The 25217-nt window shown below is 42.2% G+C and overlaps 1 protein-coding gene across 5 annotated transcripts in view; it reads right to left on the bottom strand.

Moving 5' to 3' along the window:
• Positions 1–25217, bottom strand: part of NRP1 (neuropilin 1) — a 116268-nt gene that overhangs the window by 9109 nt on the left and 81942 nt on the right. For 3 of the 5 annotated variants that reach the window (XM_064162607.1, XM_064162608.1, XM_064162611.1), the window contains 6 exons: positions 23777–23921; positions 21806–22137; positions 16514–16658; positions 13591–13695; positions 9772–9831; positions 2522–2659 (listed from right to left, as the gene is read on the bottom strand). In XM_064162607.1, the coding sequence (XP_064018677.1) occupies positions 2522–2659; positions 9772–9831; positions 13591–13695; positions 16514–16658; positions 21806–22137; positions 23777–23921 (925 nt within the window). The remainder of the gene's footprint in view (positions 1–2521; positions 2660–9771; positions 9832–13590; positions 13696–16513; positions 16659–21805; positions 22138–23776; positions 23922–25217) is intronic. The other 2 variants (XM_064162609.1, XM_064162610.1) reach the window with 1 other exon arrangement.

Below are 25217 nucleotides of genomic sequence, written 5' to 3'. Positions count from 1 at the left end.
GGATCTCTACACATCGAAATCTGAACACTTAGCACCCTTGGGAAAATGCTTGCTTAATCACTCTGGGAATGAAGCATGTGGGAGTGTGATTAGTTTGGTAACAGAAAATTGCTAAGTAAGAGAGTGACTGCAGGAAATTTCTCCTGATTGACACCAAGCAGCTTTTGAACAGCTTCTTTGCAGAGGATTAGGATGGAAGAATATGAAGTTCATCTTGGTGCATGTAAGAATAGATTGCATATGTAGTGCATTCACACCAAAGGATGGATGCAACCTTTGTTGGCTTTGGCATGAAGTTATTTTGAAAGAAGAAGAAAAGTGATAATAAGAAATATTACTGCTCAAATGCAAGTCTACAGAGCTCTGTTTAAACACAAGACAAGTTTAAAAAGGCAAAAGAAGATCTTTTGGAAGGATGCTGTTTTATTAACATTGGTCTTTGCTTACACATTAGATTCTTGAATTTCTTTTAAAGTAATGCATGAATGAGACTTGCTGGGTTGGTCCTGCACCAATGAGGAAGGGAAGATGAGCACTGCTACTCTGGAAAGCCTAAGCAGCACAGGAACAAACAGCAGTGGCTTAAGCCAAATGGCTGGAGAGAGTGAGCTTAATAAATAAGAAACAGAAATATTTCTCCTAACATGAGACAAGGCTGTTTTCTGTTGCTTAGCTTTTTCAGTGGGCAGTTAAAGGTACCCTGGCCCACCTACATGTGCAAGTATCTGGTCTTTGAAATAATTTTTAGTGAAAGAGGATGCTACAGTGGCAATTACTGCACTAGCATCTTGTCCAGCAGGAGTGCTTGTGTCAATGTGCTCTTTCCAACTTTGTTCCTGTGCAGAGGGCGACACATCACGTGCAAAGAATGGTGGTAGTGAAATCCAAAGGGAGGAAAAAAGGCAACTAATCACAGTGTTAGCATAGCTGTCTCAGCTGGAAGACCTAACCCTGGACAGACTTAATCATACCATGTAAAATTTGAAATGAAATACAGCATATCCTGCTGTCTTAAAACAAGTGCTGCTGAAGACCACTTCTGTGGAGTTTCTTCAGCTTAGATGTGCAGCTGAGGCCAAGTTCTGTCTGGGAGTGCTCACTGTGGTTCTCCAAATATATAGGGTGGCCTAGCTGTCTCGTGGTGACAGAGGTGCTTCTTTGGGACATCAGTGCCATTCAAACTGCTTGTGATCTGCGTTCAAACCCACCCTTCTCATTCTACACTTGCTGGCAGGCAAGTGGCAAACCTGGCAGTTGAAAGTGCCCTTAAAGCTGAAGAAGAAGGTTGGCAAATGTTGCAAGTTAATGCAGTAAGGAGAAAAAGGGGCTGCCTGTAAGACTTACTGAAGCTGCAGCTAAGACAATAAATACATTTTCTGCACTAGCAGGGCCCAGCAGAAACAACAAAATCTCATTTGAAGAATAAAATTTCTTCTTCTCTTGATTGAAGACAGGTTCAGTGTCCCTATAATCCTCAGTGGCAAAGTGCAGATAGCTCTCATTTCCAGAATATTATTGCAGTGCTGGGTCAGGAACTCTGTCTTCATTGTCTTAATTAGAGCTTTACTTATGCATGCCTTTTAGATTTTGTCAGTCTCTGGCTAACATAGCTTTTAACCTCCTTTCAATGTCAGATCCTACTGAGCCATTTCACTTTACTCTACATCAATTTTTCCACCATTACAGCCTTCACTTCAGCTAACTGCCTTTAGTTAATTTGATGCCATTTATTTGTACAATGCCATTTATAGTCAAAGTATTATAAGTTTTTTTTTCCCTGAAACTACTGTACGTGTCTTAAGATTCAATTGAAAGTGTCTCAGAACGTAAAAAGTCCAATTTTGTCTAATTTCCTTGTCATTCTCATTAGGCAAAAGGGTTGCGGAAGTGGGAAGGGGGATTAATCTCAACACATTTGATTAATCTGCACATATGCAAGAGAGAACACTAAAGGGAGAGGCTGTGTGGGTCATGAAGTGTCCTTCCTTCTCCACTAGCCAGCAGCATATTTATTGCCTAATTATGCAGAGCCATGACTTGGACACTACCAAATCAACCAATCAATTTCCCAGGGTGATATTTCTGGAAGGAGGTGGCTGGAAAGCAGGGGGATGTGGAAATATGTCCATCTGGGAAGTTTTACTTAAAATACCTTTCTGTGCTGGCCAGTCTCTGCAACTACAAACAGGAATAATGTGAGGTTTGTTCATGATTGTATCTACTGGTAAGGGATATCTGCAGAGCAGTTGATCATTCCAATTCTTTTTTCTATCCCAGATGATGGTTATCCAAAAGCAAATCAGAGGAAGTGGGCTGTGTTTAATTCCTGGCAATAAAGGATCTTTATTCCCCACAGAAAGGACAGTTGTGGTCGGTTGTGACTGTGTGTACTGGATTAGGCTGCACAGAGAATCATCTTTGTGACTGCACGCCTTTTACAGATAATGTGCTCTCCTCTGGTTTTGCAAGGAATTCTGGTATTAAACAGAATAAAAGGGCTAAAGCATGAACTCATGGTTACCTGTGTGGTCTTGAATTGGCCCAGTTTTGCTGGTCAGGATAGCCCACTTTAAATCCACCTGGTTGTCATGCTCCCAGTGGCACAAAGTCTTTTGGGATCCCCAGCCAAAGGCACAGTTGAAGTTGTATAGTGGCAGCTCTGCAGGGAAAAAAGAAGGACGAAATGTGATCGTTAATCACATAAGTGAGATTTTGTACTTCAAAACCAAATGCATGCATGTGACCATTAACAGAACCATTCCTACTCAAAGCTCTGAGAAGCCATAACTAGATCAGCCCTGCCGGGAAGCAAACAAAGAAGGACGGTTTCTAGTAATCGATGTAGTTACTTCTTGTCTCTTTATGACACATATTTGGGCATTTTTTGGTGGCTGGATGAATTGTCCTAATGTGCCCACTTTAGCTGATATCTGTGCTGTAGCACAGATGACTCAAAAAGCAAGCTCTGGATTACATATCAGATCTGCTTTCTGGTTGTCAATATCTATTTGTGCTCTATCAGTGCAACGCTTTGCCACAACTCACAATCAGACCTGGATGAAAATAAGAAAGGACAGAAACACAAATGGAATGTCCTTGGCAGGAAAGGATTTCTGGTGCAATGTATGAGTACACGGCTTCAGTGAAGAACTTATTCCAGTATCTTCCAGGCAGTTAAGCAGGCCCACAAGATGGCAGCATTGAAATGGACAAGCTGAGGTGGAAAAGGGACAAATGTGGCTGATTGCCAAACGAACCCAAAACGAGCTTCAAAACAAGCTCCACGTAAAAAAAGGGAAGTCTGGTATTATGGTCAGGATGAGATCATATCTTGTTTTCAGCTTCTCTTCAATTCTGCCCAAAGGTTTAATCCACAGTAGTTTATTTTCTTCAATAGAACTTGGAATTTGAATGGAAAGATTATATAAAGATAGTACACAAATCCCTTGCATTTCTTATTTTCAAAAGCAGCTTGAAATCTTTTGGGTTTTTGGTTTCTACCCTGTGGAGATGAACTTTTACCTCACCTTGAGCAATGGCAACTCCCTGTATAGCAATACCCTTCCCACAGCAGTGTGACCAAATCCTGAAGGCTTTTCTCAGGCATGACTCACACCTTATTAAAGGAATAACTTAGGTTTACTTTAATGAGATGCTTTGTGCAAGTATGAACTAAGAACAAAGGACTCTGGGCTCCCATCAATATTGGCTCTGGGGGCAGAATTGTGCTTCTTGCCTGTTATAAAAAAAAAGATAATGTAACCTCTAGAGTGGGTTTTGTTTATTGTGGGAAAATATGGAGGGATATGGGAAGTGTGCTGGGGCCTGTGGCTGGCCAGATCTTTGAGGTGCAGCCCTCCCGGTCTGAAGAGGCAAAGACTTTCTCCACACAGCAAGCTGCCTGGGCAACACTGGAAGGGCTTTTGAACTCACAACCCAGATTTTAAGGCAGAGTATACTAGAATAATCATTTTATTAACACTCAGCAAACCTCAGGTGAGTAGGTCAAGACAGAAGGGGTGTAAAAAGAGTCTCTCTTTCTCTGCCTGCCGTGTCCTTGTTTGGCAGGTCTTTGCTCCCAGACAGAATTGTAACTCAACTTGCTGGATTCCAGCATTGCAGCCACTGTGCCCTCTCCCCTCTGGCCCCTAGAAATTTTCTGTCTGTCAGCAAAGTGGCCTGAGAGTGCAGCAGCTCCTGCCCCTCTTCTCTGCCTGTCGGTACCTCGGCTGTGCTGCAGCACCACTCCACACTGAGCCCCCATTCTTTGCTCCTTCCTTTCATCTGCCCCATCCTGCCTGCCTCCCCCCTCCCTCCCACTGGCCTCCAGAGGGGTCTGCTCCACATTGTCACGAATATGGCATCCTAGCTGGGAAGAAATGAATTAAAGTGAGAATGTCTGGCACAGAGATTCAATATGGAGAAAACATGTTTCCTGGAGGGGCCTATCCCCTTCTAGGAAAGGGGCAGAGCACAGTGAATATGCCTCTTTGGGCTCAAAACACTGAAGAAGCAGAACTCAGCCTGTGAGCACAGGAGTGCAGAAAGGCAATCCATTATGCTCCTTTCTTCAGTGTATGGTGTTTGGTTTTTTTTTTTCCTAGACAATGGGGCTATGATCAAAGACATCTTGCCCAAAAGAGGACATCTGAAAACCAAGGGGAGTTTTTAAAGAAACAGAGTGACATTGATATGAATTAAAGGGGCTTAAGTTCTTGGAAAGTAGTCTTTCATTGTCAAGGAGGCCTAGGGAGAGCTATATTGCATGGCTTTGACATCAGAGCCACGAAATGGAACTTTAGAAAAGGTCTTAGAACACGAAAACCAAAATTAATCTTATTAATCCTGAAGGATTCTATCGTGCAAAGCCAGGGATAGCCTGTGTGGTATTCAAACCACAAGAAAAGAGAACAGTGGTAGATAGATCACATCGATCTGAAGGTACCACACAACATAAATGAGCTCACAGCACAAAGAGATTGAAAGGATTGGTACTGTTCATCTCTGAGTAAAAACAAATAGCAGAAGACACAAGAGAAGTATGTAAATGGGTGAGAAATCCAGGGAAGGAAGATCACACTATTTGTTTTCTCCATTTCATAACCTGAGAAGTGCAAGATATTCAGTGAAATAAAATGTGGATCAAAGGAAAACAAATTCTCAGATGATGTGGGTGATACTTGCCTTCCATGAGTGTTGTTAAGGCTGAACACAGTTCGAAGAGAACTGGACAGTGAAATAGATGAGGAAAATATCCAGAAATTAATTATTAATTCTAGAGTGCAAGGAATGTCAAGAGCCTTTTGCTTCATCATCTGAAGCCAGCTCTGAACATTGAGATTACGAGTAGAGCTTCAAAACAGCACTAAATTTCACAGCACCATCTAATAAAGAATTTCTTACACTGTCATTTGAAATTATAGTCCAGGAAATTGGCAAAGAGCCCAAGTTCGATATGCTTTGGCCATGTTTGTGCTCTTTGGCTTTGGACCCACATGCAGCGTGGTGTAGCATAAAAATGAACTTCTTTTCCATGCAGAAGTTAATGAGAATCCTCTGAAACAGAGGAGAATTTAACCAGTAACCTGCTCTCAGCTATTTGGTGCTACTTTCCTCTTGTTTTCTTAAAAGTGATTGTGTTAATATATTCCTTAGACAACAACAGCAATGGAACTGAAGGGCAAAGGCAAGGCATTTCAGAGTGTTCTTATTTTATGGGCTGCTTAAACATGCCGTCACTTATTGGCTGCTCTTATGTCTCTCTCAATGCTTCTCCCAGGGACCCATAAAAAGCACAACCAGAACTGCTAGCCAATTAATAACAGACACTTGTAGTATCAGGATAGGTTCGTTAGTTGTGTGGACAATGGATCTGCCCCAGCAAAAGTCAGAATAGTTCAACACTTCTATTAAGTGTCCCAGGGGGCTGCTACAGTAGCTCACAGTAAGCTACAGCCAATCTGTGCTTTTCTATGTCCTTCGACTATAGCTTGGCAGCTCTGGTGGAAGGAAGGAGAGTAGGGATGAGTAGCATTTGGTGGGCACCCTCTGCAGCAGTGGCCCATTCTCCTGCTAGGATAATTCTGCTGCCATTAGGTGATTGCTCTCCACGTTTGTGTGTGCAGAGAAGATGAAGAAAACCTGCTATTATGTAACCAAATGGCAGCAGCTCAGACGAGAATCTGAGGGGCAGCTGTGACCAAATCCCATCTGCCTTTCTCAAAACGTAGGGGATGTGATACTGAACTAAACCAGATTTATCCTCTCAAGGAATAACCAACAGCTGTACTTCTTGACCACATCTTGCTCACAGCTGGAACCATTACTGCACACAAACAAGAAAGTAATTTGAAAATCTAGTTGAGTGAGTTTCTTGCAAGTTCATTAATCTTTCGTGGCCCACAGACTTTGACATACCCAACAAGAGGCAAGAAGGAGCATGATGGCACGAAACATGCTATGAAAATTCTCTATAGGATCCTCTTGCCAAAGGGTAAATCAACATTAAAGTGGGAAATTGCAAACATAACTTGGACTACTTCAAAGTAGTTTATTGGGTCTGATTCATATTTGCATTTCACCTTTTTATAACACTTATGCTGGCAGTGCACAATTGCCTTAAATGATAGCAAATGATGACTGCTTTAACATCCCTGTATTGATGCAAAGTTATCCCACTGTAAATGAGAATCAGACCTACTCACCTTTAAATGATTTCTTAGCATAGATTTTAACCTCAGGATTTCTCAGTTACATTCCTCTGACATAGCTATTACACGTGTGAAAAACAAGATACTTCTCTAACAGTCTGCTTTACAAAGGCCTGAGAGCAGGGAATGTGAATGAGCAGCTTGCTCTGTATGTAAATAGCTAAAAGTCAGGCATTTCAGACAATCCTCTGGAACTGAAATAGATGTGTTCAAAAAGACTGGATGTTGGGAAGTCCTAGGACTGAAGCCTGGAAGGTATTTGTATCAATGGAGAGATTTGGTAAAGGCATCTTTTCGAGTTTGAGGGAGGAAAGTAGAGCCTCTCTAAAAAATATCCAAAGCTCTAAGCATTTTTAGCAGTTTGAGACCATGATCCTTTTTTATTTTCTTACAATTCAATCCCCTTGAAATGAACTATAAAAGTCTCCTTGATGGAGAGCTTGTTTACACACGGAGGCTTTCCAGCTATTTGCTCTTAACTGTTTCCACAGTGTGTGAAAGCTGGTTGGAACAGGATCATCTCAGGCTTTGACATACACAAGCATGTTAGTCTGGGAAAACAAGATTAGGGCTGTTCATAGGCACGAATGCAGGCAGAAGAACAGCAGTACATGGTGTTAGCTCCGATGGCAGAAGTACCTGTGCCATGGCAGATGCTGCTGCTGAGAGGGGTGGTACATTTCTGTGCCAAATCACAGTGGCACAAGCTGCTGTGGCCAGCACTGGCACACTGTAGCTCACTCTGGGTTATGTGCTGATGCCTGCAGCCTGAAACTGATCTGGGATAGCCTCCTGGTGTGGAGTTCATCACTTACCACAAGGTGTATGAGCATCTTAAGGTAAAAGAGCCCTTAGAGGGAATTAAGGCTGAAGCTGAAGGCTCAGTCCTTCATGTATTAAATTCACACCTTGTTCAGCCTAAGAATAGCTGAAAGAGCTGGAGTGCACTCATCCTCAGCCAGCTGACGGCTGGGATGGGCTTGAGCAGCTCTTAACTTCAAGGCCAGTTTAAACTATGTTATTTGTGTCTGCCATAGCAGGCTCTCTCCCATCTGCATGGCCCCTTGCTCTGATGTGCCTCATCATGCCAGCCAGGTCCAGCTGTGTCCCTTCAGCAGAAGGAAATGCTTACACCACCTTCATGCCAGGAGGAGTTTCTCCTTGTTGAGTGGAATTTCTGTTTGTCCCCTTCTGGGTGTTTTCTGGCTGGTTTTCAGTGAAGGATTATGAAGCAGCTGGAAACCTTTATATCTTAAACTGGAGATTCTGGAAATTTTACTTGGATTTATTAGCATCTGACTGATCTCTATCTATGATCTTTGTAATGTGCTGCCATGTGGGAGCCTGGAGTTTGGGATGTGAACTTGTCCCTTATTTCCAGGAAGGAAACAGTTCCTACCAGCACAATGCAGGGAAGTAACATTGGCATGCTGTGAAGGGAACCTCTGAGACGCCTTCAATAGGGAAAAATCTTGGCTCATCATGGAGTAAGCAAAGGTGGTGCAAGAGAGAAGTAAGGAGAGAAAATGAAGATATCTTAATCTCTGTCAGAAACAGTCAATCTGTTTCTGGAAAGTCCCACTCAAGTCAAGGGGATTAAACACAACCTCCAATTGCAGCTGTCTGTGGGGAGGATGGAGAAGAACTGCATTGCACAGAGGCTCTTCACGAATCTGCCATTTGTTTAAATGCAAGAAGATAGTTTAAAAAGCCTGTGACAAACCCCCTTCATTTCAGCAAACCACAAAGCTAAAAGGTGATTTCAGACATAAAAATTAAAATGTTCTACTACTGAAACCACTGCACAGCATCCTTTCTTCTATGCACCCCACCCCCCCCCCCTTTCTGTACTGGGATCACCAGCAGCCTTCCAGCCCTTCAGCCGCAATGAGTGTGGAAGAGCAACACAGAGAGGTGTCCCACAAAGGCAGGCCAGCCCCTTGTTGTGTTTCTCATTGCAATGGTACTTCCTTTTGCTCATGAAGCAGGGCAGAGATACAAATAGTGTGTGCTGACTAAGCCAATTGGCTGACCCTGGAGACAAACTTTGAGGGGAGTAAAAGCTTTTGCCTCTGCAACATCAGAATGCAAAGGCTGAGTGGGAGCAATGCCTAAGTCAGCTCTATCTCTTAATCAGGTCAGCACCATCGGTGTCCTTTAGGAAACTTCTGCATTATTAGTCTCTTTCTTTGACTGGAAGCAAGAGTGGATTATGTCACATGGTTGAGGAAACAATGATAAACACTTATCCACCCTGTTAATAAATCACTTGCAAGGCTGTGCCTGGCTGTGCTTTAATGGAGGAAATGGGAGCAACTGAAAACTGACCCCTTACCGCTCCACAATTATTAACGCAAAGGATTTGAAACTGCTGCTTACAGTTTTGGAGTTTGGATTTTTTTTTTTGCCCAAATTTAGCCTCTCCCTGACTTCCAGTAAATTGCACAGGATATTAAAAAAATGGTATGAAAACTGTGGAAGCAGCAAACTGCAGGTTTTAAAAGCTGCTAGTTATAGTATTGATTAAGTTGAAAGGCCAGTGGCAACTTGTTCTTCCTTTTTCAAGTCTGTGATAGCAGTTTATGTAACCCCATTTTGAGACAACTTGCTCAAAAACAATACTGTAAAACTGCCAGCTCCCTGGTGGAGAAACTGGCAAACTTGACTTGTCTGAGTTTTACAAAGCCCTGGATATAAATAGAGAGTGGGCCTGTGCGGCTCTGTTATTGTTTTCCTAGAGTTTGCAAACACATTTTGTGTCACTGACATGCCACATTTAAACAGAGTGCACTGTGTGATTAAGTTAGTTTAATTTTGTCAGCATTTGGCATTTGCTGATGCAGAAGGAAATCTTGTTCTCTGCTGTGTCTACATGTGGATGAAAGGAATAAAATATTTACTGTGCAGAGCTGAGAGACCAGATGCTTCTTTACTTCAGAGACTTTTAGGGAAGGGGAAGTCAGGAAGTGCTGCAATTCATTATTTTGTCTCTGGTATGAAATTTGGGTATGGAATTTGTTATGCTTTTAGTAAGAAAAGAAAAAGATAGGGTTTTTTTTACCTGGTTGTAGTGTATTGTCTATTACTGTTGGCTTTTCTGTATTCAGCACTGTAGTACCACCTGGAAAAGAAATTATGCAGATCATGATACATGGGATACAACAAAGGACACAGCAATCATTAGGAATATCCTAGATATAAATCTGAAACTGTAGCACCTTTATTAGACATGTAGGTAACTGAGTATGTGAGATGAGGCATGAAAATATGTCATTAAAGATCTGGTTTACTTTGTCAAAAAAGCAAGCAAGAAGTCATCATTACATAAAGCTGTATATCTTAGGAGTCCTTGCAGCAGCAGCTGATCGATCCTTGTCATGTCCCTTTGGCCCTCTTTGTTTTATAGACACTGATTGGCTCCAAGTCACACAGGAAGGCAGAAAGTGATCTTCACAGCACCTCCTAACTGTCCCCAGCTTGTGCACTCACCCATCACATGTTGTTTCTCACGTCAGGGGTGTGAGATCCTGCAGCCCCTGCTGTGCTGTGTCCGCCCTGTGTGCCGTGCCATAGCAGTACAGTGAGAGCAGCTCACGAGAGAGGTGCGTGAGAAGTCACAGAATTCTATGATAGAATGCTGTGGGTTGGAACGGACCTTTAAAGGTCATCCAGTTCACTAACCCTGCCGTGGGCAGGAACATCTTCAACTCGTTCAGGTTGCTTAAAGCTCCATGCAGCCTGACCTGGAGTGTTTCCAGGGATGGGTTTCCTACCACCTCTCTGGGCAACCTGTGCCAGTGTTTAACCACTCTGGAGAAAATGTCTTCTTTATATCTAGTCTAAATCTCCCCTCTTTTAGCTAAAAACCAGCACCCCTTGTCTGGTCACAACAGGCCCTGCTAAGAAGTTTGTCCCCATCTTTCTTAAAGGCTCTCTTTAAGCTTTGGAAGTCCTCAATAAGGTTCTCTTCAGAAGGTTCTCTGTGCCAAATATCCTCATTTCTCTCAGCCTTTCCTCATTGGAGAGTCTTCCATCTCTCTGATCAGTTTTCTTTACCTTTTCTGGTCCCTCTTTGACAGATCCATGTCTTTTGCTGGCAACTCCAGGGCTGTACCCAGTACTCCAAGAGTCCTGGAGAATCACCTCTCTCACTGCTGGCCATGCTTTTTTAAATGCAGCCCCAGCTGCATTTGTTGGCATTCCTTGCTGTGAGTGCAAAAGGCCAGCTCTTGTCCAGCTTTCCATCCACCAGTACTCCCAAGTCCTTCTCAGCAAGGCCTTCATGTCCTAGCCCGGATTGATACCAGGAGTTGCCTTGCCCCAGGCTTTGTTTTGAAGCTCATGAGGTTCACTCAGGCCCACTTCTCCAGCCTGCACTGCTCTCTCTGGATAGCTCCTCTTTAGGCTATAGTCTAAGAGGGGCCTCATTTCTGTCTCAGAGAGCAGGAGAAATTAAAGACTTCCCCTTTGTCTTCTCCAAGCAGATGAAAAAGAGGTGAGTGGGGTCATGACCCTCTCCTAAGCTCACTAATTGGTATTTTTAAAATACTTGACTTTTTAAAGCAAGCCTCATATTGATAAAGGAAACAAAAAGGAAATTAGCACAATTATAACTGCGCAGGGGGGTGCTGATTGCCAGTCAATGGCTTTGCTTTTCTTCAGCAAGCAAATGCTTCAAGCATTATAGAAAGGATGGCTATGATGACTTCCAAAGCGGATGAATGCCCAGGCTATATCAGCTTTATGTTTGTGAGAATGATCTGATGGGAAATGCTATGAGCCACACAAATAGAGTAGCTCTGTATGGGGTCCGAGCAGTGCAGGAGGGAATCTGGCCTACAGCACAATTAGAGCTAATTGGAAGGGAGGCTCCATTGTGATGCTCACATATGTGCAAGAGCTCTTGGGGAAGAGGATCTCACAGTTGTACCCAGGAGAAGAGGGGTGCTGCATGCATCAGATAGAAGAGCAGAAAGGGGATGTTGGCAGCCCCTCTGCACTGCTCTGCTATTCTTAATGGGCCACCAGATTTACATAATTTCCTTCTATGCATTTTAGTGGAGAAAAAAAAAGAATGTTTACAATTCAATTATTGGTAAATGCACTTGTGTGCATTTTGATGTTCTAAGTTAACATTAAACATATAGTGCAGTGCTTCTACAGTGCCCAGAGCAATTGGGCATGCTCTGCTCAGGGTTTCTAGGTGGTACAGTTATAAATTATAGCAAAGTGTCTGCACTTCTGTAGAAGGGAAAGGGTAGTAATTTTCGATTTTAGTACTGAAATAGGTTCAGTCCCCCAAAAGAGCTGCCGCTCAGGAAGTCTGGTGACTCTTCCCTTGTCTTAGAGTTTATAAACTGCTCCCTAAAGCACAACCTGCAAAAACTGCCAGACGGAGTTTCTTCTGCTCAATAAGCTTTCCCTAAGGGATGCAGTCTTGAGGTCCCTGAAGTGCAAAGAACAGGGAAGGTGCTTGCACAGGTCTATCTTCTTCTCCTCACACAGCCTTCATCTATGTGAAATATGTCTCTACCTGCTGGGCTTTGCAAGCCAGCTCTCAGCCTATAGTTTTGCAGGAAGCCCCAGAGTTCCCTGACCTGCTCTTTCCTTTCAGAAGAATAAATAAATTACAATGTTTAGTAGCACTGAAAGCTTTCTGAGATACAGATTACAGACTGTTTTATCAGATTCCTCCATGGCTGCTTTCAAAGAGAGTCAGATTCACCTGGGACACTGATTTGAAAAGCAGTGACAGTGACCGTGCAGTGTCTTTTCCACTCAAGAATTGTTTTTCAATTTGTGATTTGCAGCATGTATTTACAGGAGACACTGGCAAGGCTTGGAAAGGATTTGATGCTGAAACTGCACTTTCATTTCTATCTGCTGTCAGATGTTCTACTTGGCTGCTCCAAAAAGTCAATCTCTTACTTAAGGTTTCCCAATGTCCTCTCAGACAGTTATTGCTAGATTTTAATGCTATTTTATATCATGGATATGAGAAGTAATAAACATTTATTAGATAAGCACATCAGGGAGCAGTGATGAAATAACTTGTGTCACTGTGCCCAAAAATAAGCTCAGTTACCGTAGATGTATAGACCTGCTACAGGAAGATCTCATCACACAGACCCAGAGCTTTGTGCAGCAAGTGACCTTCAAGAAGAGATCAAAAATGAGTGGTGCAGTGTCAGCTTTCTCAGAAGGATGGTGGTTTTCTGCCAAAGTGGGAGAATATGGAAGCTAGCAAGTCTGCTCTCTTCCAGATGCAAACTGTATTACGTCTCTCCCTCCTATTTTCCTGCTAGTGATGGCAGCTTGGAGAACATCAGTCTCTCTGTGATTATAATGGAGTGCTCACAGGGATGCTCACAGAAATACTTCTGGTGGTATATCTGTGAGTATGCTGTGATGAAACAAATGCACTTTGTTTCTGTCTAGGAAAGGTTTGGGACTGGGATTTGAGTACTGCAGTAAATTTTAGGTATGGAAGCATGCGAATCTTGAACCTAAATAGTATTTCATTTTGAGTTCTTCAGACTCAGACAATAATCCTCAAAAGGTTTGTTTATCTTTCTCTTAATAAGAGAAAGTCTGACTAGGGCATTTGATTAGACACAGTTTCTGCTCAAAAAAATAAAAAATGCCCTCTCTTCCAGCTAGTCACTATTATTTGCTTCAAAAATTACATAGCTGAGAAAACAATCAAAACTATTGTCATATGTAAAAGGCAGATGCCTCTGTTTTGACAGCACTGGCAATACGAACTGCATACCAATGTCCATTTATGTTGAGTGATTAAATCACTGCTAACATTTAGTTGGTAACTGGTGATGGATATGAGCTAAAACGAAGCTGCATGGAATGAAGATGGTTTCTGCACCTGTCAGTTGGTAGTCATCACCTGTGCCACTGTGACAGTTTGCCTGGTCGTCATCACACTCATCCATGGGTTTGCCTTCGGAAACAGTAGGGAGAGCAGTAGGAGCTGAAACAAAACCCAGTTGGTCAGTTAAAATGTGTTGGGGAATCATCATGCAACTGGTAGTAGCATTATGCTGTAGTCATGTGTTCTAGCTGAGGGATGAAGCACGTTAGTTAGTACTTCTTTGCAACAGGACGCACTCCTTCTGACTCCTTGCACCAAGGCACTCTGCTGTATCTGAGCTCAAGAGCTGGGCAGCCAAGCTCCAGATTTTCTGTTAGCTGTCTGATGAGTGTAGATTCTACCAATGAAGAGTGAAAGCCTCACAGACAGGATGGGAGTCTTAAGTGAGGTAGAAACCCCATGATTTTATGCAGGCTAAATTGCCTGTGAGTAGGCCTGTACAGAGGAGCAGGAGGGGTGCATGCTTGAGGTGGTAATCCTCCAGCACCCACCATAACCTCTGCAGAGCGCACGTAAGACAGGAAGTGTCTAAACAGAGTCCTGGTAACAGCAACAGGAAGGCAGTGTGATGCAGAATCACTTTGTGACCAACGAGGAGATCTGGAAGGAGTTTCTTTTGTTTTTGTTGAAGTTATAAATAAGACATTGGTGATGTCAGTCACCCCTCCCGGCCACCTGCCTGCTTCTACTGGGTGATTTCTTTCCGGTAGCTGCTGCATAACCAGCAAAAGTCTGACTGACCTTTGTTATTACACTTAAAAGCTTGAGACTTGTGCAAGGTGCCAGAAAATATATCTATAACCTAATATCTGCAAAACACACCACATCTGGAATAGCAAAACACAGATACTTGGTGTTATGTTTAGGTTTACCTTTTGTGCTGCAAGTACAGTTCCCTGGCTTAAGATAAGCACTCTGGGAATGTGATCCAGGATTTTGTCTGTTCTCACCCACTGTTATTTTCATTAACAATGCTTTAGTCTCATTATAAGCTGTGCAGTAACACACCTCTTTTTTTCTGGATCTTTCTTTGCTTTTCTACTGTTCCCAGAGCCTGCTGGCCACAGAAGATCTTAGGCACTAACTTCAAGATCTTAGGCACTAACTTCTTGGCCTGAAAATGTCAGGATGGATAGTAGTTTCTGAAGTAGATATAATCTGGGATGAAACATGGCTCTTCAGGACCCTGACCTGTGCTTTACAGGTACAGCTGAGCTTTGGTTAAAGAAACAGTTTTCTGTATCTATTATGAATTATGCAGAGCATCTGTCTCCCTCTGGGACCTCCCTCTAGCTTTCCACATTGAGTTAAGTTTCTTATCTTGATCTTTGTGCCACTGTATAGCCTCAAGCTTACCTACCTATCTGCCATCATTTCACATAAGCCCCCCTGGGATGCTTCGAGCACACAAAAATTCCCTTTGCTCATTATTGCTGGAAAGCTGATTTCCACTCCTGCCTGTGCCTACTTCCATGCTGCTTTTCTCATCTCAACTCCTTTCCAGCTCAGTAAATCTGAAGTGACTTCTCCTCTTTAACATAGAGTTACACAACAATTGTTTTTATTATGCTTCTTCCATGGGTAAATGGGAATTGATCTCACTTGTCCATGGGTGACCTACAGGTGAACACCTTTCAAAAGGACACTATGGCAGAAAGACAAACTCAAGACTGGTGTAGTTTGCCTAATAGCAAAGGCATTTTGTCCAGTTAGTCTTCTCTTTGGCTTCTTCATCTCACTGAGCAATTTGTTCTTGAGACATGGTCCATGGACTTCTTGATATCTACAAGAGCCCTGTGGCTGAGTTTACATAAGGCAGGTGCTTGCTTTTCTTTTTTTTTTTCCTGGGCACATAGCACAATAGTCTGCGGGGTCTAAGCATTCCCACAGGAAATGAGGACTTCCTGCAGGAACCAAGAAGTATTTCCAACCTCTCCACTTTCCGGGCCAAGTGAAAAGCAAACTTACTCAGTCTGGCCTTCACTAAAAAAAAACACAACATAGAACTCATCAGTTCTCACAGAAAATGCCTCCCACTCTTCTGCCTTGGGGAAGACATGAGGAGGAAGAAATGGAGGCAGAGTTGGCTCCACGCAGCTCAGAAGTTTGTTCAGTTACTTCTACAGAAGGAACATCCAAAAGCCTGGATAACATGGTTTGTTATCCTGTGTGATGCTGAATGCTGTGGTCCACAAGCTATGCTACTATACTGCCATCCGCCAGACAAAACTGCAAAGGGCACCCAGGGTTATCTGCAGTTGTCTATAAAGTTAAATCATTATTGTTTATATAAGAAGAATCAAAGCTTGACTTCATGTCACTGTCCAAGGATGATGTCTAAACTTTGCTTTTCCTGGTCTTTTATCTTCCATAGACTCTTGCAAAATTAAGGGAACAAAGAGGCCCCCTTTACCCATCAAAAGGAATAGCACAGGCACTGTCCTGCCAAGCAATCATTGCCCACCATAGTGTCTGATGTGATTTTCACATCCTTTGAAGGAGCAAAGGACAAAATTGCTATATTTAGTGTAAAGCTCCCTCTGCATTTTCAGGAAACGTCTCTTCCAGGGTTGTATCATGGTAACAAAGTTTAAGTTCCTGTCTTTATTGTTTCCTAATAGCTCTATGATTCTCAAAAGTATAATCATAAGCCTGCTTAAGGGAACAGAAAGCCATGTGGAGAGTATCACTGTGATTCAACAAAGGAATGGGAGTAAGGATAATATTTGAGCCTTGGGCATATTTGAATGTCTGCAAAGAAGGAACTGATTAGGCCAAGAAACAGCACTAATGGCAGTCATGGAGGCAAGAGTCTGATGTGCTGCCTGTACAGACACAGCAGCATTCAGCAGTAGTCCAAATAGAGAAAGTATTTATGAAAATAATAAAGTGCATTCATCTCTAGCAGAGCAATTACCTTCAAGTTCACAGCCCAGCAGCTCCATCCGCAGCCCCAGCCCTCCATGTGTGGCTCTCTCGGGGTAGACGCGGATGAATCTGGTTGACACAGGCTCAAAAGTCCGCAGTTCGGGTGTGTCGTAGTTGGTGTTGCCTTCAAAAGTCTGCAAAGCATGACAAACACTGCTTGTTAAAAAGAAGGAAGCTTTTTGGAACGACTCTCTTTTTTCCTTCACAGAATCACAGAAATGGTCAGGTTGGAAAAGACCCTTGGCAGCACCAAGTCCTACCCATATCTCTACTCTACAAGGTTCACTCCTAAACCATATCCCCAAGCACCACATCCAAACAACCTTTAAACACCTCCAGGGTTAGTGATGCAAACACTTCCCTGGGCAGAACATTCCAGTGCCTGACCACTCTTTCTGTGAAAAATCCTTTTCCCAATGTCCCATCTAAACCTGCTCAGTCACAGCTTGAGGCTGTTCTCCAGTCTTTGAATTCGGTGAGGAGTAGGCCAGATGCTAACTGTTTAATAAACATGATCTATTCCTGTCCTAAATGAGAGTGGAAAACGCATAGTTAAAGCTTCTCAGAAAAGTAATGCATTTCATTTTTCATAAACTCAGTGGCAACCAATCCATCAGGGTCATAACAAGAGCTGAGTGTTTAATGAGACATGTTTTTAAATGACTCTCCGATCTGGGCTTTAACTGGGTGACATTTTCAACACTTCTCAGGGAAGGAAAAAAATGGCTTAGGTGAAGATCCTGTCACCTTTTAAGTGGTTACAATAATAATCCAACTATTCAAGAGAAAATTTGAATCTGATTTCCCCCAGTGACAGAGTTTCACAAGTTGTAGTTATTTCAAAAGGCATAAATTAAACTCCAGGAACAGTAGCTGCAAGAGTTCTTCCAGTGAGCCTGCTATTCAGTAAGAATAAAAAGAGAGAAATAAAGAAGAAAGCTGCTTCCTGACAAAACTGCAATATAATCCAACAGGCAAGGCAGGTCAGGAAATCTACATTTCAGACAAAGCTCTTTCTCCAGGTTGCATTCTGTGTTCTTCAGCCATAATGCAGCTCTCAATGGCATTTGTTTGACAGCTTTGGGCTTTTCTTGTCAGTGATCTTTTACGTAGAGAACAAGGTGTAATTTGTACTTACAGCAACACCTCAGGTGCCCCCGTGGAGATGATCAGTCTTTAGACTGAATTAACTGTACAAAGGAACATGCCATGAAGAGTTTGTAACTCAAGATCAGCAAAATGAGTTACTTTTACCCTATTTTATGGGAACAAATGACTTTGGAATAACGTGTATAGAACACACTCTAAAGTACCAAACATGAAAAAGTACATAACAGTGATGTAAAAATAAAGTATTTTCACCTTTCCTATGAATTAGTTCAATAGCAAAACATTAAACCCCATCTTCATTGGACTAGACTTAAAATTTGGGATTAGAAGTGCTATTATAAGATACTTCCAACTTATAGCTATGAAGCTTGAAGCCTTCTCAAGTTAAAAATCACCAGATGCCCTTCATGTGGATGAGGACTAAGGCCAGCCTGCAATGAACTCCTCCTATTGATCTGTGGCAGACAAAACAGAGGCTATGGAAGAAGCTGTCTGTATTTCTCAAGGCACAAAGCCAGAAGAGGTAAAGCTGATTGCTGCTTGCAGTTTCAGTGCAGTCCTAAAAGCTTCCTTGTTTTCACTGTATGCCTCTGTACGTAAGCCAATGGTGCACAGCACCTTCTGCCCATTGATTAAAGTGCCAGTCAGAAAAGCCAGTGGTGGTGGGTGAAGACAAGACTCCAGGGGGAGCCTTATAGCTGCCTTCCAATACCTTAAGGCATCCTATGGGAAGGCTGCAGAGGGACTTTTCATAAGGGTTAACTAGCAATAGGACAAGGAGGAACAGTTTGACACTGAGGGAGAGTAGGTTTAAACTGGATCCTAGGAAGTTCTTCAGTATGAGGGTGGTGAGCCTCTGGGACAGGTTGCCCAAGAAGGCTGTGGCTGCCTCCTCCCCAGGGGTGTTCAAGCCCAGGTTGGATGAGGCCTTGAGCAGCTGAGTATGGTTGACAGGTGTCCCTGTCCATGGTGGGGAGGTTGGAGTGGGTGATCTCTGAGGTCCCTTCCAACCTAAGGCACTCTATGAACATTAATGTTTCTGTTCCTGTTTCCAGGAGGCTGTACCTCCAAGGTGTCTTCCAGGGGCACTGCCTGGCCTGGTGTTCTGTCAGTGTTTAGGTGACAGCTGCCCAAAATTCAACATGTAGGTGGCCTGTCACACCTAATTAACATGGAATTATTTATTATTATAATTGAATAGCAACACAGTGCAAATGGTTAGAAAAGCTACCTACCATGTGAGAAAGAATGAATTCCACTTTATGTGTAAGAAGACAGACAGATGTATCCGAGGAATCATTGCTGCCTGTTTAATAGTAGTCTTAATAGCAACACATAATAATGAAAACTGTTTTATAAAAGGCATCAGGACTGGAGTACTGACACATAGGCATTAGAATTCAATAGGCATCTTGAATTATATTGAATTATTGTCCTTTGTGGTGCAGAGCTGCCTGTGATTCAATTTTGACTGATCATTTAAAACACATACAGATATTCTTTGTGGGGGAGGAGAGAGGAAGATGCAGTAAAACCTCACTTTCCAAGTGTCTTTTATGCAGGCTATGTCACAAATTATTTTGCTGGTTTACAAAGATAAAGTATAATAAATAATACCTAAACAAAAGAGAAGCTAAACTGATGAGAGGGGGAAAATATTCATACTAATATCTTTGAAGACTGAAATAAACATTGCAGCAAAATTCATACATTTGTAGAATGGTTTGGGTTGAAAGGGATCATGGAGATCATCTAAGCTCCAACCCTCCTGCCCTGGGCAGGGACACCTTGCGCTACAACAGGCTGCTCAAGGCCTTGAACACTCCAGAGGGGGGGAAAAATGTGAAAAGGTTGTTTAAATGGCAAAGCATCTGGAAATTTCTTCTACCAGAAATGCTGAGAGAAGGTAAAAACCCCTCCACCCAGAAAAAAAAAGTGGAAGGAGGGAAGTAATAAGAAAGACAAAGAGATGATGTTATTGAGTAAGCTTGAGGAAGACCATGGACAGGACATGCAAACTGGACCTTAAAATGAAAATGAGGTTCAGCATGGTCATTCAAGATCTGGTGCTGTTCACTCCTTTGGCTGATCTAGGCTAAAGGAGAAAATATGATGCATATTTAAGAACAACAGAAAAAAAAGGCAGCAGAAATTGGATCAGCCAAAGAGGAAGGCGCTATGGTAGTCCTGCTGAAAGCAGCTCCAGGCATGGATGGTACGACCACCTTGAGACACAAGGTGAGTTGTATCCTTTGGATATGTTCTGTTGTATTATTTACTTTGTCACCACTCTGTCTTTTCCTAAAGTACAGTTGTTTGTTTATTGAAAGTCAAGACTCTCCCCAAGTGAAATGATGTGTTTCATTTCATGCAACAGGGCTGTTTCTAATCCACATTCCTGCTGTGCCTCATTACAGCATGCTGTCCCATCCAGCTCGACTTGCACTTAAAAATACTACTTTCCAGTATTAATTTTTTTAATCCCTCAGACTCCCAAATCATGGGATTTATCTGATTCCTTTTAAAGAAAATGCATGCTTCAGAAGAAAGTTTATTAAATACCTTGAATTTTTGGGGAGGATTATAATTATGCCACGAGAGAGCTGAATTCCAGCCTCCTCCATTCCATTAATCTTGAAAGTTAAATTGTGGTAGTGCTGAAAGTTGAGGATGGGCTCAGGGCATTAGTTAGCACACTCCTTTGCTTGTCAAACAGCTAACTTGTGACAATGATGGCAAGAGCTTGTATTAGAAAACTGAAAGCCATGCAGCAGACGGCGCGCTGCTTTGAAAGCATATGGCTTTATTTTTCTCCCTGGTTGAGCCACAGCGTAGAAGTACATGTCAAAACAACATCTATCTTAGAAAGAAAATGGTTAGATCCCATTGTTGATTTACACTCTCTTCACACTTTCTGATGAAGTCAAAACTCATGGTAACAAGAGAAAAGAGCTGACTGCAAAGGCTGAATTCATTTAGTTTTAATCCCCAAAACAAATGATGAAAAGTGATGAGAAGTGAGAAAAATGCAGACATATTCAGTGAGATTAAAACAGGAGAGGATGAGGTCCAATGTTTACTAAATGTGCCTGGAACAGCTACATCCATAGGCCCACTCAGCTTTTCCTTGGAGACACAGGTTTGTCCAACGGATGAGTCTATATAGCGAAGCAGCTTTCACATCTAATTTTCAGACTAACACAAATGAGATATGGAGCAGCTCTCTAGATTCCCATCTGACAAGCACCACATTGACTTGCCTTTTGAGGACACATTTTTGTTCACAATTCCCTGATCATCCCAGTATTGCAGCACCACTGTGTGAACAAGACTACATGTCCAGTGGCTTCCTCAAGGAACAGGGTAGGAGGACTGAAAAAGGGTTGTGCCTTTTGAGGTGAAAATGCCCTTTGTGAGCATTGATAGCCAAAGGAGATGGAAGACTTGACAAATGGAATTTGAGGTAAATAAAAGAAACCCTTAGCACAATTTATGCCCTGAAAAGTATACAAACCCAAATAGGTACATTTCCAGAAACTCTTCTGGGTTACACTACTTTTCCTTGACATCTAACCCACCAATTCATGTGGCCCTCCTCTCTAAGTATCTTGCAGTTTCTGCATGAATCTGTGAAACAGCTGCTCTTTATTCCCAAGACGCTACTCTTGTGACAGTACAATTTACTTATCACCTTTATCACATTCAGAGGTACTTGGATCAAACCACTACAGAGAGCCCGTGAAGCCCTCAAAGCAATCTACAGGCAGTTCAGAAATCTGGCAGGTACCACATCGAGCTGAATAACTGCATTCTTATGCAAAAGGAAGCAAAAGAAAAGTGTCTCAAACAAGTTCTTTCACTTTCAGTGGAAAAACTGTAGAGGAAACGCTAATTTTTGGCAGTGTTGTGCATTACCATTGCACAGGGTTTTGCAGTAACCCAGGCACCACAGAAGCACACCACCCTTGTCAGAAACCACGTCTGAGCTGTTGAATAAACAAAATCCTTTTCACACAGAGAGCCAAATGTCCTAAGACTAGCTCCTGCCCTCAGGCATGGGACTGTTCCCACAGCATCCCTTCAGGGCTGTTGCCTGAGGAGTCCTCCTGCATGGCCTCAGCCCAGCTGTGTGCCTTTTCTACAGCCAGGAATTTAAAGCTTTCCTGCTTACCTTTATCTTTTTCTTGCTGGAATCCATGATCATTTTCCAATCTGATCCATTGTTGCTGTAGCCAATTTTGAATTTTTTCATGAATACTTTGTTTTCTCGGTGCTTGCCTCCTTGGACAATTATGCCTCTCACTTGTTTTTCTTCACCGAGGTCTATTTGAAGCCATTCATTTGCGTATGGATGGGTAGTTGGTGGCAGTGCCCAACCTGAGCGGCTTGTTATGAGGCGAGCATTTTCTGGGATCCAGTTCTTATCGACTTGAGTAGATGCAGTAATCTGAGAGTCAGAAATGAGCCCGGACACCATACCCAGCATCCCAGAGCAAGGGTAATCTACAGAGGAAAAAAACAATCCCAAAGAAAGACATGAAATAGTTATTCTGAACAAGCACCAAAGCAGAAACATGACCTCTCAGTCGATTCAACCACCATAAGCAATTACTTAGCTCTTTCTTATATCCAAAATCATGTCTTTAGGTTTGTGTATAATTTTCATGTGTTCAGACTTGCACATCCTAGTTTTGGCAGGAAGTACCAAAATACCACAAGTATTTCTGGCTTGATGGGAACCAAAAGGATCAGAAAATCCTATGCTATTCTTGTTTCCTATTCTTGCTAAGGCAGGGTCACATCTGTATTTGTGAATATTTCCCTAGAGAAAGACTCCAAAATCAGTCAAAAGATGATTGCAGATTCCTTAATTTTTGGTGACATTCAAAATGCAGATCTTTCATACATTCTGTAAAATATAATAGATTGCTGTGCTGGAGATTTTCCTGTTGTATTCCTTTGATCTCTCAGGCTTTGCTTCTTTTATAGTCCCAGATAAATATAAGTTAGAAGTAGAAAAAAGCCTTCAGCAAGGAATGAAAATATCCAATCTAGAATTCATCATCTGTTCTGCTGATGTTACTTTCATCTAGTCTGAAAAGACTTCATAGCACGACCTGGAATTCTATAACACAGTAATCAGTAATCTTCTCTTCCTGCTGTATGGAAACCAGTCCTAAGAAACATTTTCAAGGTTAAAGAAATACCTTAAGGGAAGAAAAATAAATCAAACCAACCCCCAGACCCAGAACTGCTAGAAATTAGTGCCAAAGAACTCTATCTAATGCTAGATAGCTTTTAAAAAAACAATCCATGTGAAAAATATTAGATCATAAACATTTTCTTCTGTAATTTCTTGTATTTTTACTTTACAGATAAAAATGTCTTCAGTTTGAAATCCTAAACCTGATTTTTTCTGCTTGTGCCTGGTTTGTTGTTTTGGGGAATTTTTCTGTGTTAATGCTTTGATGATACTGGATGCCTTTTGCTGGTACTTCAGAAAGCACTTCTGACAGTTGTTCCAGTAGCTAACTGTGTGATACGAAGTAGTTATGTTCCTACACTGATCACTAGCAGGAATCTGACTGAATATATCTAGTTGCTTCAACAGGCTTTAGATCTAAATGTTTGTACCTTGTGATGATTTTAAATATAGTTATGCACGTTGGCTCCTTGAAAAACCTGATGAGAGCTACCTACAAATAGCAGGCATGAGAGAGAGAGAGAGATTTGAGGGTCAGGAAGGAAAATCAAGATGGGAATTTGCAAAATGTATGTCTTAGATATTTTGCATGCAGCTGTAAGACAATAGCAAGAAAAGTAATTAAACCTGATTTTCTTCTGTTTTCACTTTGTAAAACCCAGTATCTATAATGTCAGAACATTCAGATAACACTAGGTGACTGGGTTCTTGTCTCTCCTTCTCTTTCTCCTCCTTCTCCTTCTCCTTTTCCTTCTCCTTCTCCTTCTCATTCCCCTTCCCCTTCCCTTTCCCCTTCCCCTTTCATCCTTTTTCACATTTTACAGAATCACAGACTTTCTATATCCAGACCATAGTGGAAAATATTAAGATTACTTTTGCTCATAAAAATAAACCCCACAGCATCAGCACAACAAATTCCCTTGCTTTTAAAAGCCTTACCTGTTATCTTGCAGCCATAAACTTCAAATCTCAGTGAGACTCCATTTTCCCAAGTCACAGGTCTGATTCGCACGAATCGTGTTAGAACTGGTTTGGCAAAAGGTCTGTAAACAACCTCCGTGGGATTGCTATTCCCTTGAAACACCTTTGTGTGGAAAGGAAAAGTGTCTGTGTTAGGCTTTCTCTTCATCTGTGTTTGTAACTGTGCTTTACAGCTAGCTGCAATACAAGGTCTAACCAGGTTTATTTTGGAATGAAACAAGAGACTTGCATGGGGAACGATTTTGCTCAACTCCTGACACAATTTTTGCACAAGGATGAGTTTTGCTTTGTCAGGAAAAAAGATGTGAGGCTTCAATGATACTAAAAAAGTAACTTGACACCTGCAGAGCCCCGTAACACACTGTAACAGTGCAGAGCAGACCAGGAGAGCCCTCTGAGAGCAGAAAAGGTCTGTCCACTCCCTGACTACATTGAGGTGTCCCTTCTATATGCAAGAAAGGCACACAATGGTCTTTGTCACTCAAGGATTGCCATGTCCTGGAAGAACCCCTCAATGCCCCATGAGGGCAGTTTTATTCCTTGTACACTTACTGAATGATGCAGAAAGCTACAAAACCTCAGGTCCAAATCAGAGGTTTGGATTTCAGTTAGACCCCATAACAATCCTATATACAGCTAGGATAAAAACATACACTCTCTTGCTATCCTTGGGCTTAGGAGCTTTGCAGAGTGTGTTGTGCAAACCTTGCTTTGTTGACCTTCCATTTTTCAATCTTTTTTTGAGACTTTCTTTCTCCTCACATACTGAGATGGAAGTCTATTTAAGACCTATAAGCCAGGCACTAAGATTTTCTCAGTGTCCCTGGAGGCTAACAGGCAAATTAGATGAACAATGAAACTTCCACAAGAAGGGACAGGATTGTGCTACCCTTTCATGTTGAGGATCCTGCAGACAGGGCTCCTTCCTAGCAGAGCTGAAAACTTGCAATGTTCTAGTCCAAAGAAGGTGATTCAGCTTCCTGCTGCTGCTTCTTTCTCACACAGAAAGGGCCAATTTCCTGGTGTTTTCCATGGCTACAAACCCCTCTCCTTTTATGGGAGATTCTCCCATTTCTTACACACATTGACTGCTTTCCTGTTTGTTACTTGCAATAACTGCACCAATTTGGACTGCACAGCTGCCAGTTCATCAGGCTTGCTTATATCTCGAGTATTTAATATAGGAGTTTTGTGTCTAGAAAGAGATTTTAAGTGGAGCTACATTTCTTCTTGGTGTCTTCTTGCCTCTGGGACAACCTGCTGTAGTTTTCTCAGAGTTTGTCTCTGACTGAGAAAACAAATGTGTAGTTAGTGCAACACTTGTGTAAGGCTGCCTTGAGGAGATCTGGGGCTCCTTGCTTTTGTTGTTCCTGCAGTAGCCAAGACTCCTTAGCTTTTA

Source organism: Pogoniulus pusillus, chromosome 23 (genome assembly GCF_015220805.1).
Source record: "Pogoniulus pusillus isolate bPogPus1 chromosome 23, bPogPus1.pri, whole genome shotgun sequence".
In the NCBI taxonomy this organism is placed as follows: Eukaryota; Metazoa; Chordata; class Aves; order Piciformes; family Lybiidae; genus Pogoniulus; species Pogoniulus pusillus.
The sequence above is the reverse complement of the archived record's forward strand: the minus strand, read 5'-3'. Positions and strand labels throughout refer to the sequence as shown.